This window comes from Chiloscyllium punctatum, chromosome 41, assembly GCF_047496795.1.
Source record: "Chiloscyllium punctatum isolate Juve2018m chromosome 41, sChiPun1.3, whole genome shotgun sequence".
Classification (NCBI taxonomy): Eukaryota; Metazoa; Chordata; class Chondrichthyes; order Orectolobiformes; family Hemiscylliidae; genus Chiloscyllium; species Chiloscyllium punctatum.
The window spans coordinates 48151695-48170540 of NC_092779.1; the positions used below are offsets into that span (position 1 = coordinate 48151695).

General features: G+C 39.6%; 1 protein-coding gene across 1 annotated transcript in view; it reads left to right on the forward strand.

Annotated features, from left to right (window-relative positions):
* LOC140465046 (beta-1,3-galactosyl-O-glycosyl-glycoprotein beta-1,6-N-acetylglucosaminyltransferase 7-like) overlaps positions 1-18194 on the forward strand; it is a 38173-nt gene extending 19979 nt beyond the window's left edge. The window contains exon 3 of the mRNA XM_072560870.1: positions 14113-18194. Coding sequence (XP_072416971.1) covers positions 14113-14360 — 248 coding nt within the window. The 3' untranslated portion in view covers positions 14361-18194. The remainder of the gene's footprint in view (positions 1-14112) is intronic.
* The last annotated feature ends 652 nt before the right edge of the window (positions 18195-18846 follow it).

Below are 18846 nucleotides of genomic sequence, written 5' to 3' on the forward strand. Positions count from 1 at the left end.
CTTGAACCATCAGACTAGGGACACTCAGTGCCCTTTATAGCGAGGGAATTTATAGGAGGCAGCAAGGTGGCTCATAGCACCAGGGACCCAGGTTCAATTCCCATCTCAAGTGTCGGTCTGTATGGAGATTGCAAATTCTCCCTGTGTCTACGTGGATTTCCTCCACAGTCCAAAGATGTGCAGATGAAGTGGATTAGCCATGCAAAATTAGCCCATGGTGTCCAGGGATATGCAGGCTAGGTGGGTTAGCCATGGGCAATGCAGGGTTACAGGGATAGGGTAGGGGGGGACTGAGTCTGTGGGGGATGGTCTTCGGAGGTTTGGTGTGGACTTGTTGGTCAAATGGTCTATTGATTTTATGAATTCTGGGAGTTTGACCCAGAAGTACTGAAGGAATGGTGATGTATCTCCAGGTCAGTATGGGGAGGGGTTCGGAGGGAAAGCTGCAGATGGTGGTGTCGAAAAGCTTCATGCTGTCAGCTCTTTTTCTTCCCTGCATCTTCCGAGTGCTGCTGCTTCCACAATTTCAAAACAGACAACAATGTAGAGCTGCTCTGAAAAAACAGATATAATCGAAAGCTCCAGAGGGTTAGATAAAAGGCTCAGACCCTCCGAACTTTCCAAGCCAAGGCTCTGATCTTCGGGGCAAATTAAGGCCAAGGAAACGCTGCAGACTTTGATCAGACTGACGCCAAAATTCCCAAGTGCAACAACAACAAACTCGATTTGCACAACAAGGGAATCCTCCGAATCCAAGTTCCTTCGCTGAAAACTGCTAATGAGCTTCTTTGAATAACATCAGACCAGTGAATTTCTTTTTAGGGAATGTCTCTGAAGCTAACAAAGTCTTAAGCCACACGACCAAGTGTTCTAACGGCTAAGTCCCTCAGCCCAACAGCAAAATCAGAGCAGCCACACTTTCTCACAAAGCCATGTGGAGATTTTGAGAAGTGTGGAACAAACCAAGGTGGGTGTCTGGGCAAAGTCAGCTTCCTTTTACATCTGGCCTCCCAATGCTGACAAGTTGGTTTTGGATTTGCCACAGGGTTCGTGAAGTCACAGGAAAGTGACATTGCTAACAACTTGCATTTATATCGTGCCTTTGGCTTAGTGGAGCACCTCTGGACAGTGTGTAGGAGTGATTGCATCAACCAAAATTTGACCATTATACCTTTTTGGGAGATATTCGGCCAAAGCTTCAGGCAGGTGGAGATTTCGGGAGGAAATTCCAGAATGTAGGGCCTGGGCAGCTTGAAGCGTAATCAGGCAGAACCTCAAAATACAACATGTGCACTCACAAGTCAAGGAGCAGGCATTATTTTTACAGAATTAATACCAACATCAATACTGTGTCCAGTTCTGGCCGCCCTGTTTTAGGAAGGTTATTACCAAGCTGGAGAGGGTTCAGTTACCAGGATGTTGTTGGGTATGGAAGGTTTGGGTTACAGGTCATTCTGCTGTAGCGCATTTCGTTAACACAAATTCATTATAACGTAATTGACAAATTGGGGGTGCTATTTCTAAAGCACAAACTTTACATTGCCAACACTTTAAGCACTGTTTCTAAAGCACCATTTTTCTATAACACAGGGTTGCACAAGAACACAACCATTGCGTTATAGTAGAACTACCTTTATAAAGAAACGATGAGGAAGTGCTGGTGTTGGACGAAGGTGACAAAGTTTTAAAAAATCACACAACACCAGATTACAGTCCAACAGGTTTATTTGAAAGTACAAGCTTTTGGGCACAGCTCCTTCATCAGGAGCTACCTGATGTGATTTTTAACTGAAAAGAAAAGCTGGCAAGGTTGAGACTTTTTTTCACCGGAGCGTAGGAGCTTGAGATGCAACTTTATAGAAGTTTATAAAATAATGAGGGGTATGGAAAGAGTTAATGGTAGTTGTCTTTTCCCAAAGATGGGCGATTCAAAACCAGGGGACACATTTTTAAGGTGAGAGGAGAGAAATTCAAAAAAGACATGAGGGGCAAATTTTTTTTTTTAAACACAGCGTGGCTCATGTGTGGAATGAGCTTCCAGAGGAAGTGATTGATGTGGTTACAATTACAACGTTAAAGGACATTTGGATAAATATATGAATAGGAAAGGTTTGGAAGGATATGGGCCAGGCGCAGGCAATTGGGACTAGTTTACTTTGGGATTATGTTCAGTATGGGCTGGTTGGACCGAAGGGTCTGTTTCTGTGCTGTATGACTATATGGCTCAATATGAATCAACATAAAAAGAGAACTGAAGGGATTTCATTGCTAATTGGAAGGAAAGTCACACTAGTCAGCCTGGCTTGGGACTTTGATCAATAGCAGACACACTGACCATGTTGGAGATTGCAAGTGTTGCAAGAGACCACGTATCCATTTGACTTTTTTTTTTGGGACTATAATTTGAAATTGAACTTGAACTGTTTCACAACTTGGAAATAAGGGGTTGGATATTGTTGAGCTGCCTTCCAGAATCAGCAAGAGGGAGAAATCAAGAGTGGGCAGCCATGGAATTCTTCAGAGATAGGGAAATTCTGCCTGGCAATAGCCCTTTGAATGGCTGAGCAGCAGAGTATTTAAAAAACTGGAGGTGCTGAGAACAGAAGAGTTGAAAACATCCAGAACCTGCAGACAGAAAGCATTCTCCTCTCTGTCTCTCCTCCCCCCTCCCCCTCCCCAATATGGACTTAAAGACAGAAAATCCAAGAAATGTTAAAATAAATAATTCACACAAGAAAACAGTTATGGTCGCCTCATCAACTATCAGCAGGATAATGAAAATCTGTGAAGGTTAAGAAGTCTGGTTTGGAGGAATGCAGTGGTCTCATTGGATTATAAATAGAGGCAGACTACCTTCCACTCAGTGGTCCTATGTACTCTACTATTGCATATACACACTGTCACTGCTCCAGAAGGGCTTCAGGACCCTGGAGTAAGTTTGCAGCAATGTCTCTGAGCTGCATGTCACTGAGTCTAAATAGCACAGTGTGGGTGGGGTTATATCATTATATGCTGGACCAGACTACAACAGGACCATGAATTTACAGATGATAGTTTAGGCCTTCATAATGTAACTCGAATACAATCACCTGGTGTATATATGTTTACCATGCACAGCAAGGATTAATGTATAATCCATTGAAGTTACTTTGAAGTCCAAGATAGTTACGAACTTGGTCTTCTCCTCTGCCGGTCTAAACTCAGTTCACCATTGAGCCACATGATAAAAGTGCTGCAGGGGGTGGGCGGTATTTGTTGAAAGGAGTGGAAGGAATATTCGGGTTTTGGAGAAAGTCAGAGGCAGGAGCAACAAGGCCATGGAGAGATTTGAAAACATAGACACAGACTGTTTTGATGATGCCAAAACTTCAGTGCGCTTAAGACGTGCTCCCTCATGGAGTTAGAGACCGCTGTGGATTATTAGAATGGCTCACGTAAAAATTGGAACAAATGAACTTGGGAAAAAAACTTGGATTGGAAATAATTAACTTTGTTTGATCTTAGGTTACATATTCACCCATAGTTACAATCCACTCTTCAGATTATCCAGCAATTTTATAGAGATATCCACTTTTACAATCTGTACTGATAGCTATCTAGAAAATCATAAATCCCTATTGTGCGGAAGCAGGCCGTGCGGCCCATCAAGTCTGGACCGACCCTTCAAAGAGCATCCCACCTAAATCCAGCCCACTACCCTACAACAGCATATTTTCCCATGGCTAATTCACCTAACCTGCATATCTTTGACTGTGGGAGGAAACTGGAGCACCTGGAGGAAACCCATGCAGACAGTGGGAGAATGTGCAAACTCCACACAGACAGTCACCCAAGGTTGGAATTAAACCTGGATCCCTGGTGCTGAGAGACTGCAGTGCTAACCACTGAGCCATCATGCTGAGATCTTTCAAAGTTGGAGAAACATCAAACAGGAAGTGCTAATTGGATTCCTGCGACAGCAATAAGAACAATACTGCAAACGCCAGGTTAACTGTCCTGGGACAGAAATGAGAGGGAGGGAGAGAGAGAGAGACACTGAGACACAGAGAGTGCGAGAGACATTTAACTCAAAAGGGAAAATCTGGAAAAGACAACTCAGACAAACAAATGTCATTTTATAGAAGAATGGTGGAATGTTTTGAGTTTTTTTGAAGAGGATTGATGAGGGCAGAGTAGGGGATGTGATCTGCATGGATTTCAGTAAGGTGTTCAGGTTCCTCATGGTAGACTGATTAGCAAGGTGAGGTCACATGGAATACAGAGAGAACTGGCTCGAAGGTAGAAGACAGGGTGGTGGTGTAGGGTTGTTTTTCAGACTGGAGGCCTGTGACCAGTGGAGTGCCACAAGGAACAGTGCTGGGTCCACTGCTTTTCATCATTTATATAAATGATTTGGATGTGAACATAGGAGGTATAGTTACTAAGTTTGCAGATAACACCAAAATTGGAGATGTAGTGGACAGTTAAGATGGTTGCCTCCGAGTAAAACAGGATCTTGATCAGATGGGCCAAAGGCCTTAGAAGTGGCAGGTGGAGTTTAATTTAGGTAAATGCGAGGTGCTGCATTTTGAAAAAGCAAATCAGAGCAGGACTTACACACTTAATGGTAAGGTCATGGGGAGTATTGCTGAACAAAGAGACCTTGGAGTGCAGGTTCAGAATTCCTTGATAGTAGAGTCACAGGTAGATAGGATAGTGAAGAAGGCATTTGGTATGCTTTCCTTTATTGGTCAGAGCATTGAGTATAGGCGTTGGGAAGTCCCGTTAGAGCTGGACAGGACACTGGTTAGGCCACTTTTGAAATATTGCCTGCAATTATGGTTTCCTTCCTATGGGAAGGATGTTGTAAAACGTGAAAGGGTTCGGAAAAGATTTACAAGGATGTTGCCATGAGAATGTGTATAGGTTATAAGCAGGTAGGGAAAGAGTTATGTTCTGAGTTTTGTGAAACTAAGTTCAGCTGAGCATGACTCAGATCAGATAAGAAATTGGAGTTAACAATGGGGTGCTGGAGGCAAGGGTAATGGGTTAACAAGGTGCAAAAGCATTCATTATGTGAGGTCATTATTTAACAATATTGGAAGCATTCAATATGTGAGGTCAGTTTAACAAGGTGAAAAGTATTCATTTTGTGAAGCCAGTTAAGGTTAAGAACATTCATTGTGTAACAGCAGATGGCTTAATTTTTGCTATTCTCACTCACTGATTGTAATGGTCACCCAATCAATATGTAGGTTGCCTTATTTGGATGCTCCTCCCTGTAACATGACTATATAATTCATTAAGAAACTGCTGTTGCAGAAAAGACTAAACTCACATCTCTGTGCACATGGATGATCATTCCCTCTCCCTCCAGGGTCCACAATAAAGATGAAGGAAGTAAATCTACTCTGTCTCTGTGCATTTTGCTTTGACTGAGGGGGGGAACAGGAAGGGGCTGAATAGCCTGAGGCTGTTTTCCCTGGAGCATCAGAGGCTGAGGGGTGACCTTGTAGTGGTTTATAAAGTCATGAGGGGCATGGAAAGGATAAATATACAAGGTTTTTTCCCTTGGGTGGGGGAATCCTGAACTAGAGGAAGTAGGTTTAGGGTGAGACGGGAAAGATATAAAAGGGACCTAAGAGGCAACTGTTTCAAGCAGAGGGTAGTGCATGTATGGAATGAGCTGCCAGAGGAAGTGGTGGAGGCTGGTACAATACAGCCTTTAAAAAACGTCTGAAAGGGTATCTGAATAGGAAGAGTTCAAAGGGATATGGGCCAAGTTCTAGCAAATAGGACTAGATGGGTTCGGATATCTAGTCGGCACAGACGAGGTGTATTGAAGGGTCTGTATCTGTGCTGTACACCTCTAAGTCTGACTGGCTTGGGGCAAAATAGCCCTGAACAGTGTTTACGCAGTGCTAATGTATTCAGCATCTTCCACCACTCTTTGAATAATGCAATGTTGTAGATTCAGTTCACTTTGAGTTCCAGTAATTCATTTTAAAAACTGCAATGTCTTATTCCACAATGTCCTTGGTTTAAAGTGGTACCTTTTTCTGAGTTTTGAATCCACATTCTAAAAAGAAAGAAATGTTTTTTTTCACAGAAAATACTCCTAACATTCCAAAGCTTGATATTTTATGTCACACACTTAGGTATTTCCCAACTCTGTCACAAGGTGGCGCTCGTCTTGAGGTATACTGGGACAGGAATTCAGTACAGGTATTATTTACACCTGAAACTGTAGCCTTTGTATTGTAAATCTTTGTAGGGAACTACAAAGATTAATGGCCCTCTGGAGGAAGAAATTTGCTTCCTGGAACTGATACTCAGTCAATCACTCCCACTGTTACTACTTCAGTCTTGAGTTGGCACTTCAGCCTGATCTTACACAGGGGAATGGTAAATTTCTATCCATCTAGCCCACAAATTACCACACTCTGGTAACGGATTAGGAAGAGTGAAAATTCGCTCATTTTGTATTATTAGAGACTGGTTAGATCCTGTATCTCTCAAAATTATAACTTCTTGCCCTTCTCCCCCCGTCCTTTCTGAGTTAACTTTATCCACAAAGGCAAATTCTTTACAGAGATCAGGCACTAACTCCATACCCAGCCCCTGCCTAGGCTGTGTGCGCTCCTGCAGCTCCTTTGCTTTTCTTAGGGTTTCCTTTACTACTTTCATCAATGCTGCTGGCTTAGTTGCTTTTACCGCATCTTTTCCCACAGTGCCTTTCTTTAACGACCAGCACTGTGACTTTGTGCTGGATTAGTGGTGCTGGAAGAGCACAGCAGTTCAGGCAGCATCCAACGAGCAGCGAAATCAACGTTTCGGGCAAAAGCCCTTCATTAAGTTTCCTGATGAAGGGCTTTTGCCCGAAACGTCAATTTCGCTGCTCGTTGGATGCTGCCTGAACTGCTGTGCTCTTCCAGCACCACTAATCCAGTATTTGGTTTCCAGCATCTGCAGTTATTGTTTTTACCATTGTGACTTTGTGTCCCACTCTACCTCAGTGGAAACACCTGAGGCCTTTCACCTCTTTTCCACTCTCTTAGGCTTTTTTAACCTGTGGTAAACACTTATCAGTGTTTTCTACTCTGTTTTGTAGTGATGGATCTCCCCTTCTCCCAACTTCTATCCCTCATAGGACAAAATCTGGCCGGAAGCTTGTCTTATGCTCTAACATGTATTCGTCTGCTAATTTTGCTGCCCTTCTCACTTCCTGAACTTTCTGTTCCTCCATGTGAATGATTACCATTTCTGGAAGTAAGTTTCTAAACTCCTCCAGTAGAATAATCTCTCTTCGAGCCTCCTAGGTCTTATCATTAAGGCCTGCACCCATCTATCAAAATTACTATGTTTAATCTTCCAAACTCAACATAAGTCTGACCTGGTTCCTCCTTTGTGTTTCTGAACCCCTGTCTGTACATCTCTGGTACTAATTCACAAACACTCAAAATAGCATGGTAAATACCTCACTTGGTCTGCCTACCAGTTTTGTTTGATCTAGCATTACCCATAAATCCTCAGACCACCCCTTCTGCCTAGCCAATTTAAAAAAAATTAAATAAAGAAGGCTTTGACATCTTTCTCGTCAAAATGTGGCAGAGTTTTGACGTATTTGTATATATCATTACTTTCTCTTCTAACTCCATCCTATGAAGTTGACTTTGCTGACTAAGTCGCAACTTCTCAAGTTCAAATTCTCTCCCCCTTTCTGCCCTCCCCCTTTTCTTCCCTCCCCCTGCTCTTCTTTCTCCCTTTCTCTTTCCTATCTCTCCCTTGTTTATCTTCTAACTCCATTTTCCTCAATTGTAATTTAAGTTTTTCTAACTCTACTGCACTTGTCTGTTTCTCTGATACACATAAGTGTTTGACTCATTCGCTTACAATTTCACCTTTACTTTTGTCCTTGGTTAAGCCCATTTCTAACCTCTCTGCTAATTGTAAGAATATGTTCTAAACTTGACAAATTTGGAAATCATCTTCAAACCCCAGAACCTCTTTAGCAATTTTAGGAGCCACTTCTTTCACTTTTAATTTAATCAACTACATCAGCCATAATTAACCAAAATGTCTCACCTATGTTTTATTTAAAGATCTAGGTCACTAACCGGCAAGTGTTTAAATCTACTGGACTCTTTTCATACCACAAATTTATTCAAATCTGTCCAAATCTTAGACTGGATCTGTCTAAACCTGTCCAGATCATGGGCGAGAGCAGCCACGCTGTTCAAATCTCTACGACAAGCCCCGAAACTGTTATGACAGGATGTAAACCCCTCTGCTCATTAAAACCCAACACACAGGAGCTTAGCTTGTGCCATAATCTGTTAAATTTCAAGAGGTAAAGAACCATCCCAGATCTCACGGCTCAAAGTAAAAATTAACAATTTTATTCTTTAAATCCAAAAGGGAATATTAAACAAGTATTTACAGCTCCTTTCTCTTCAACCTATCTTTTACCTCCCAATCTACAATACTGGTCTAATTTTTTTTTGTTGAAAAAAACCTAATTAAGATTTACAAATAAAATAATCACATTTCAAAAGCAGCTTGTTGATTCTTCTTTGTAGATTTTCCTCTGTAATTTCCTGGGTTGGCTTTCTTCGGTCTTCTGCACAACTTTTCTTATGGACAGGTACCTTTCAGAGACCTATCAGCTAGCAGTCTGTTTTTGTTGGTGCTCTTTGCACTAACTCTCCCCACTAACTGTTCAAAATGTCCAGTCTTATACCCCAAAACATCGGATCATTTCATTGATTTGATGTCATCCCAAATAATAAGATTCAAATTTGATTGGAGTTTGGTATCTGGGACATAATTTAAACTGACTGGCCGAATTTGAATGTGTTTTGTTCCATGGCAATGCAACTCCAGCTATTTGTTTCAACCAAATGTTACATTTTTAAATTGTTCAGTGCACTCCGTGCTTTCAGTCTGTCCTTGCTAGCTTCCTGTCTCTTAAAGGTACAGTACACACCTACACCTTCATAACACACAAGTCAGGAGTGTGATTGGAATACTCCCTACTTGCCTAGATGGGTGCAGCTCCAACAACACTCAAAGCTTGACACCATCCAAAACAAAGCAGCCCACTTGATTGGCACCAAATCGACAAATATACACTCCCTCCACCACCAGCACTTAGTACGCAGCAGTGTATAATATCTATAAGATGCACTGAAGAGATTCTCCAAAGGTTCCAACAGTACCTTCCAAACCCGTGACCACTTCCATCTAGAAGGACAAAGACAGCAGATACCTAGGAACACCATAATTTGCAAGTTCCCCTCCAAGCCACTCACCATCCTGACTTGGAAAAACACTGCCATTCCTTCACTGTCACTAGTTCAAAATCCTGGAATTTCCTCTCTGAAGACTTTGTGGGTCAACCTATAGCATGTGGATTGCAGGAGTTCAAGAAATGAGCTCGCCATCACATTCTTGAGGGCAACTAAGAACGGGCAATAAATGCTGGCCGTAAAAGTAATGCCTATAATCCCATGAGTGAATAAGAAAAAAACTGTTTCTTTCACAACTGTCTATCAAATGGATGTAAACTACGTTTCTCACTAAAACCAGTTGCTTGATCCATCTGTTTTAGACTCTGGTTACAGGTAGGCAGCTCTGGAAATTTCTGGTTGTTTTCTGTTTGCGTTACAGCTGACTAAGTCATGCTTTAAACTCGTGATGACATTGGGGGTTTTGCTAAATTTATAATAAGTCACTAAGTTGCTGCCTTTACTTCCTTATGTACTTTAATCATTTCAATGTTTTGTTTATCTTCTCACATTTCTGCCCCACAGCTTCTCCTATACAATAATCTTTAAAAGAATATATTTTTGCAGTTGGGAAGAATCACAGTTTGTAATAGATCCACCAAATAGACCAATACCATATTGCAGAAATGACACATTGCTTCTGTTGGTGTCGGAAGTGGTTCAGTTGGTGAATGGTTCTGGATTCAAAGTCCCCCCTTTACATAGATATTGTTATTGAAAAAAAGGAAATTTATTAAACACTTTTTTTACAAATTTACAAAATAACAAGCAAATACAAACTCTAATATACCATTAAATATTAAATAAATAATAACCGAAACATAACAAGCACAAAAAACTCAACTAAGAACTAATCTAGCCTACAAATAACCAAAGCATATAATAGAATTACTAAAAAAAACATAGTAATTAAATAATGAAGTACATGCACAGAATGAATTAACATCAAGTCATAAGAAAACCCATATTCATAGTGGATTCGTCCCCCCGCCGCCGTGGGCCCCCGGACCAGTCAGAATCACTACCACAACTAGCTAAAAGCCCTTGACAATATGGCTGAAATATCTGTATCTACATAGTTCTGGAAGGGCTGTCGTATTTTATAGAATAATGCAGATTTTTGGTGCACCATATTTGTAAGGAAGTCAAGGAGAATACATTCCATGATTAATCTGTGCCTATTCGAAAGTCCTGGAGGGCCCTCAGCTGCCCAATTTTCTAAAAGTCCCTCCTTTCAAAAAAAAATACCATCTAGGCTGTTACGTGTCGAGACTGTGATGCTGGAAAGGCACAGCAAGTCAGGCAGTAACCGACGAGCAGGAAAATTGACATTTTGGGCATAAGCCCTTCATGAGGAATGGTCTTCTGTTAATTAAACTGTCAAGTACTGTCCTGCAGTTACAACCTATTATCTTACAGAAGCCTTTTTCATTTCCTGTGATTCTTTTTATATCATGCTGAATATCCTGAATTGAACCAAGTTTCAGAAAGCCATTACAGTAGTGACTCTGTGCTCTCCCCATTTCCACTGAGACTTCAGTCTGAATGAAATGCTGTGACTTTGCATGTAAAACATTTAATTCATTCATAATGTTACTGGCTGGGCCAGGATTTTGACTATAAAGTGATGGTTGTTTTTCATTTTGAAAATTGGTCCATTGTCCTAGGTCTGTTCTTATTCAAATTCCTTTTTCTAAGTTTTTTAGTTGTTTTTGAGTTTTCATTCTCACTGAAAGACAGAGAAGATATGTTTTCTGTTCACATCACTGACTTCAGGAAAATGGCTGATTAGTCTCCCATTTTTGCCCTACATTTACAGCTTTATAATGATCCAAGACATTCCGGGTTCGAGTCAGACCTGCCCTGGAAGTCCATTGTTACTTGTCTAAACAGTTTGATTAAAATAACTACACCGGGAAATGATACTGTCCTTTTAATGCATTTTAAAGATTTTCAATTCTGACTAGTTTGTTTTATCAGCCTCCTATAATCTTTACCAACTACACCTACATCTTTTAGCTGGACTTTTTAATGTTTAACAAGTAGGGTAAGCATATTATCAATGTAAATTCAGACTTTTAAAAAATAAAATCTGATTCTTATCATTCAATACTATTAATACGTTGGTCCGAAGCAGCAGGATTTGTTCAGTGATGCCATCTCTTGACTGGGTACATTGCAGATCCAATATTTTCTGAATAGTGGTCATTCTTCTAGTTTCACTTTGCCTTTTTGATAGCTATGCTGTTGACTAAATATTATATCTTGCAAGGGATTATGTCAGTACCCATACAATTGTTTACTCCAACTAAATTGTATGAATTTACAATTCTTTTTTACTGATCTGTGTTGTACCCTACCAACAAGCATTATTTTTATATTCTTTGGACATATATTGATACTAGCTATGAGTGAAATAAAATAATATTTTACCAGTTTGCCCCTGGAATTTATATTTAAGGTAGTCCATGTAACCCAATGGAGATTCCTCCTCCAACATTCACAAACAATTTAAAGTGAATTGCCTGTCCATGTTAGGTACTTTAGCATAAACTAGTCATTTAAATGCTAGTGTCTAGATTAGAGTGGTGCTGGAAAAGCATAGCAGGTCAGGCAGCATCTGAGGAGCAGGAAAATCAACGTTTCGGGCAAAAGCCCTTCATCATTCCTGACCTGCTGTGCTTTTCCAGCACCACTCTAATCTAAACTCTGGTTTCCAGCATCTGCAGTCCTCACTTTTGCCTAGTTTAAATGCTAGTATTTATCCCAGGATCGTTAAACTGAATTTTGCCAGCACGATCTGTTAAAGTCTGTGATTATACTCTGTGGAACGGCCATCTGTTTCCTAACATCCATCAAATTCTGACCGTGTCTTATTTAACTGACCATCTTTCTTATAAACATTATCCAAAAACTAATAAAATGTCTAGGCTTCTTGATCCAGATGATGAATGTCCATCTGTCAAAGTACTTCTGCTTATATTTTTAATGATAAGCAGCAATACTGCGACCATAGCTTGTTATCTATTTGATAGCAGTGTAACCCCCTATTCGTGCACCCTCCCCATTCTTCTGGTCATGTGATTCAGATTTTGAGAACATTGGACAGTAATTCTACCTCAGTCTTGCTGTTTTCATCGATGGCCACAAGAATTTTAGTATTCCTGCCTGAATATTTGTTTCCAACCTTGAATCAACTATCTATTGCTGTCTTGTCAGTATCTAGAAAGCCCAGTACCAAAGGATAATACCAGAGTTGATCCTTTGACACTTTAAGTTTTCATTTATACAAACATACATTACAAGCATAGATTTTCTAACACACAACCCAATTTCAATATAAAAATTATTTCTTATTATAAGGGCCCATACTCGGTCCATACATCACAATTGCGATGTAAAGTGTATAATTATGATGTATTCGTATTTGGCTTTTGAATTAGAGATAAGTGGCTCTAGGTCTTTTTTGCATGAGGGGTTTAATCAGTAACTTGTCATTCATTATAGAGCCATCATTTTTAAACCAGTATGTGCATCAACTGGGCGGTTTAGCGGTTAGCACTTGTTCAATTCCACCCTTGGGTGACTCTTTGTGGAGTTTGCACATTCTCCCCGTGTCTGCGTGAGTTTCCTCCAGCTGCTCCAGTTTCCTCCCACAGTCCAAAAATGTGCAAGTAAGGTAGATTGACCATGCTAAATTGTTCATACTGTCCAAGGGTGTGCAAGCTAGGTGGATTAGCTGTGGGAAATGTAGGTTGATAGGGTTACAGGGTGGATTTGGATGGGATGCTCTTTGGAGCATTGGTGTGGATTCAATGAACTGAATGGCCTGCTTCCACATTGTAGGGATTCTATAGACTATAAAGCACTCCAGGAGTCATGATGAGATTTTTTATTTTGGATTGTAAGTTTTACAATGGGAGAGAGTGAATATTGAAAGGCATTAAAATAAAATCAAAGGAATTTCAAGGAAGTGTCATAGGACTCAAATTGTTAACTGTTTCTGTCTCCACAGATTCTGCCAGACCTGCTGAGTTTCTCCAGTGATTTCTCTTGATGTATTTTTGAAATCTTTCAAGCTGTGTTATATGTAAATAGCTTGGTTTGTTCTATTTTATCTTCATTCTAATAATCATTTTGGTTTTATTGTTCAAACTAATTCTGCGAGTTGGCACGTTTGTATTTCAGTGAGAGACCATCACCTTAAGTTAAAACAAAAAGATTGTTTAAGCCAGATTTCAGTCTGATTTTTCCAGTGGTAACATAGTACAATTAAATACAATAAATTAAACTCTGTTGCATGAGGAATATCCAACATGAGCGTATTTTCCACCGGCTCATGTGTTCTCTTGCAGCTTTTGACCCAGAGGGCTGAATTTTAGGGGATACATTGCATACTCCCTCAAAAAAAACTTGCAACTGACTCTTGTTGAGGTTGCTCATTATAATAATACATTATTAATACATTAGGGTCAGTTTTAGCAAATTTGTTGTGACTTTTCCACTCCTCAGAGAAAGATAGACCCACCCTTGTTTAAGGTCAGCCACCTTTAGCAATTAATGTAACCTATGAGAACGGTCTTTTCAGGAAGTAATTTCCTTGCATTATTACTCTGCTTTACTGAGAAAACTGACCTGGTGGTTTTTTTTTATTAAATTCCAGTACATCGGTTTTATTTCTTTTGGTCAATATTGGTGAATGTCCTTTTTACCTTTTTTAGGTTGATGATAAGTGCAGTTCAGTTTTCAATTGTGGCAGTAATATTGCAATGTCATAGTCATGAAACCTACCACTATCACTTTACATAAATTAAAGTGCCTTTTCTATCTCTTTTGTTTCCTCTAGGTCACTATGTTCGCAACATCTGTGTCTATGGTTTGGGGGACCTGGAATGGCTTGTTCAAAAGGACTTTTTATTTGCAAACAAGTTTGAAGTCAAGAACCACCCACTAGTGGCACAGTGCTTGGAACGGTGGTTAAGACCAAGAGCTTTGTCTCATTCTGAAGTACCTATTCAGCAAGAATGGTACATTAAGAAAAACAAGTGTTTCTTCGATATTGAAGGCAACAACTGCAGCATCCCTTTGAAGTGATAAACGTTTGTACAGGAAGAAAGCTAAGAGTTTTTGTGTCCCACCTCCTTCTCCAATTCTAAAAGGAAGCTGTTTTTCTGTCATTGGTTAGGTAGAAAATGTTGTCGCCTCTTCCTTTTTGAACTTAGTTGCTTCCCCTATGTCTTTCCTCTGGCCCTCCATTTTTAATCACCCCGGAAGTTTTCATGTTTCAGTTATTGGTTTTTCTGCTGGACATTTTGAGAGTGAAAAAGGTGAATAGATGGTCAGCGCTGCCATCGCTCCTGTTAATAATGTGCAATCACCTGATAGAAGATGCAGAAAAATAACCTTGAGGTTTTTCTTTGTTTCTTCTGCCTGCTCAGTGCCTCCTTCACTTGGTACTCTTTTTCGTTTCCTGACTTTAGAAAAGTTGACAACATGGTGGATGTATACATTACTTTCCATAGAGTACATTGATTGCCTACTTGAGAATCCCACCCAAGCAAAGGATGCATCTAAACTCATGAAGAAAATAGGAACAAGCAAAAGAACTTCTGGAAAATCCGTAGGCACGAGACAAAATGGACTGTATTAACAAAGTTTAAGGAGAATTAGATTTACTAATTCAGAAACATGGGATTGTGAGAGAAATAGTCAGATTTTTAAAAAAGTCTGATGCATTATACAAGGAATTATAAATGATTTAATATGGTAACTATGGTGGGTAAACATTGGAAGCAAATATTAAAGAACCAATCTAAGAACATCCAAGTTAACGCCTCAATGGAAAATATTGTTCAACAAATTTCGTTGATATTTTCTGAGGATGTAACAATTATTTGATAAGGATGAGAAAATGGGTATGATATAAGTTTAGTAAGCCTGTGATGAGATTCATCACACCTGATGGAATGAAAGCCAAAGGTATTGAAATTCAGGTAAGACAGTGTATTAGTTTTATTATTGAGAAATTGAGGGTATTTATTAATAGTTTTAATTCTATAGATCACGTAAAACCAAAAGAATTTTGTGCTGGTGACTCTGCTGGTATTTTTGACTATGATGGAAATACTGCAAGTATTGAATAGCTAAATCACTACTGGTATTTAAAAATGTGACAACATTGGATAGTGAGAAAATAACTGGTTACTGATAAGAAATATAAAGGAAAACATTGCATATTTAAAGTACTTTTGATACAGTTACAAATACAAAGGCACTTTAAAGGTAAATAATCCAATTTGAATTAATGCCAAATCAGAGGATGAGCTGCTACAAGGAAGAATAAAGTCTTTAGTCAAGGAGAGAGGTTTAAAAAGGGTCTTCAAATAAGCGAAGCGATTTAATAAAGGAATTCCAGGGTGGAAAGCCTAGAAGACTGAAGGTACAGTTATGAATGGGCTGAAGGAAATATGTGATATTAATAAATTGCAATCCGAAGAATACAGAGTTCTTTGGATTGGAGGTGGGGGCAAGTTACAGGGGATGTACAAAGCTGTAAGAATATTTAAATGCAAGGAGGAAAACTTTATATTTGGAAACTCTGAACCAGCATAGATGATGACGAACAGAGATTACTGGGAGTAGGGTTTTGTGAAGAATAGGATACGGATAGCAGTTTTGGATGTGGCGGTCTCTAATATTGAAAGAAGGGTCCTAGTCAGTAGCAAAAATTACCGAAGCACTTAGAATATTTAAAAATCTTTAAATTAATTGATAGAATGAGTATAAATCCAAAGAAAGGGTTGTCACAATCTGTTAACCACTGGTAAAGCACAACCTGAAGTATTATATCTACATCGGATCAATAATTGCACAACTGCAGATGCACTGAAAAAAAAGTCAAAAACAGGGAATATGAGTAATATCAATTCTTGTTGGCAGACCCTTGACTTGAACGTGGCATCTAATCAGGGAGATATGTTTATACTGTGAGTCTTCATGTGATTGTGCAGGCTGATTCTCGACTTGTGAATTTTTTTGTCACGAAGGGAAGGAAATCTCACAAAGTAGTGGGACCCAAAGTACAGGATTTGTTTCCATTTTTCTTTTTGTACTGCCACTCTGCCTTGTTGTTTAAGGCATTTGGACTCAGCGTGATGCGACTTGATGGGCAAATTGCTGCCATTTTAAACTATTTATAAATGAGTTCCACGCAGTCACACATGCCAGTGCTGCTGTACTTGAACTTTAAAATGTCTTTGTAGCATTCTCCTTGTCCTCCCCGGGAACACTGGCAAGGGCCTGAGAAGAGTGCCCTGACAATTATATTTAGTTATGTATGAGTTTTGCTGAATGCTTTTAGAGCTGTTTTCAAGAAAGACACTAGTGTTTGTACAGTCCTCCATTGAACAGAGCGTGTAATAGAATGAAAGAATCTATACAGTGCAGATATAGGCAATTCAGCCCATTGAATTTGCACTGACTCTGAACAACACACCCAGCGCCTGACTCTATCTCTGTATTTCCCATGGCTAATCCACTTAAGCCTACACAACCATGAATACTATGGGGCAATATAGTATGGCCAGTCCATCTAACCTGCACATCTTTGGACCATAGGAGAAAATTGGCACACCTAGTGACAACTCATGCAAGCATGAGGAGAACATGCAAACTCTACACAGACAGTCGAGGCTGGAATCAAACCTGGTCCCTGGTGCTGTTGGCAAATTGGTGCCACATATGTGGTGGCAACATTGCTGTTAGACAGCTGTTGTGTGTCACTAGTACACAGTCCCAGATTTCACTGCCATGCAGGAATGTGATGATGACAACTGCTCTGTAAATTAGACCTTTTGTTTACTTGCAGAGGTCTCTGGTGTAAACACTTCCTGATGATATTCTGAGATATGTGTGGAAGCCAAAGAATGGAAGATGTTCAACATATTCCAGTGTTGTCTTCAGCAAATATTTAACTGACCAGTTTAAGTCTAAAGGGAGCTAAATGTATTCTCTCTCTAGAAAGGTTAAGTAAAATTGTTTACGTTACACCTGTAGTATCAGTGTAAAGTGATGTTCCTTTTTTTTTAAAATCTAAATTTGTAAGTCCTGACCTGACTCTCAAAGCAACCACTTTAGTCTTGAGGCAATTTGGTCCCTGACTCTTGATTCACGTTAAAGTCTCTTGTCTTTTGAAAGTGAAGCCACTTGAATGGGTACTACTGTTAAAATGTAATTTTGCCTTAATTCTGTGGGAGGACTGTCAAAGTGAAGGTGAAGATATTCTTTCTATACAAGCAAAAGGAAAGATTTTAACCAGTGATGTATTCGTTGTAAAATTAGGCATAGAGTGCAATGTTTGTAGATGTTCACTGGGGCTGTGGCTACATATCCCACCCCCAACAAATGGTATCATGCTTTATTTTGCGTATTTTCCACTTTTTTTTTAGTAGAGAATCATGTTTACGATGTTCAGTCGGCAACATAATCATCACATGGACAGAAAATGAATGGTTAATCGTGCACTTTGGTAAACTGTTAACAAAATAATGTACTTGTTTTCTTGTACCATTTATGCTGTTTGTAACCTAGAAATTACAGTTGATTAATTTCATATTCCAATATCTGCTATTTTATTGCAGGTGCCAGGTGATTGCACTGATTTTAGCAACATATTTAAAATAGACAATGTGTGGATGGATAATGTTCATGTGTTAACATTATTAGATTGATCTAGAATAATATAATAGATATTTTAATCACAGTATTCGTCACAAGCTTTAAGATCCTGATCACCATTTTGCTTGACTGGATGTTACATGCTTCACCTTGTGTTTTTCAAAATGAATCTTGTATTCCCACTGGAAGTATATGCAAGTGATATACATGGATGTAATATGAATAATGACAATAAATACATGTTAAACATGATCTCTCAGAATTTCTGACTGACGTTTTTTGCAGCTGGCTCTGATTTGATATATTTTAAATGGGGACCTGCTGTGGCCAATGGCCTAAGCAACTAGGCCCGACATAAATTAAGGCACAAATTCTGCAAGCAAGGCCTGATATGATGCAAGGAGGCAAAGGTTACCACAAGTCAAAAGCAAACAGACCAGCCTAGAGCTGTCTTGTATATTGAACAGAGATGCTTAATGTTAACAATGGGAGTGTTATGAGAAAGTGAGGATTATAGATCCTGGCGATTAGAGTCAAGATTGGAGTGGTGCTAGAAAAGTGCAGCAGGTCAAGCAGCATCCGAGGAGCAGGAAAAGCGGTTTGTCAGGAATCAGTTATAAGGAGAGGCTGGGATGCCTATCACCGGAGCGTAGGAGATTGAAGGGTGACTTTATAGAGGTTTATAAAATCAGGATAGGCTGAAATAGCCTTGGTCTTTTTTTTGGGTACAGGAGTTTAAAGCTCAAGGGGAAAGATTTTAAAAGGGACCTGAGGGGCAACGTTTCCATGCAGAGGTTGGCTCATATGTGGAATGAACTGACGAGAGGAAGTGGTAGATGCAGATACAGTGAAAACATTGAAAGGACATTTGGACAGGTACATGAATAGAAATGTTTAGAGGGAT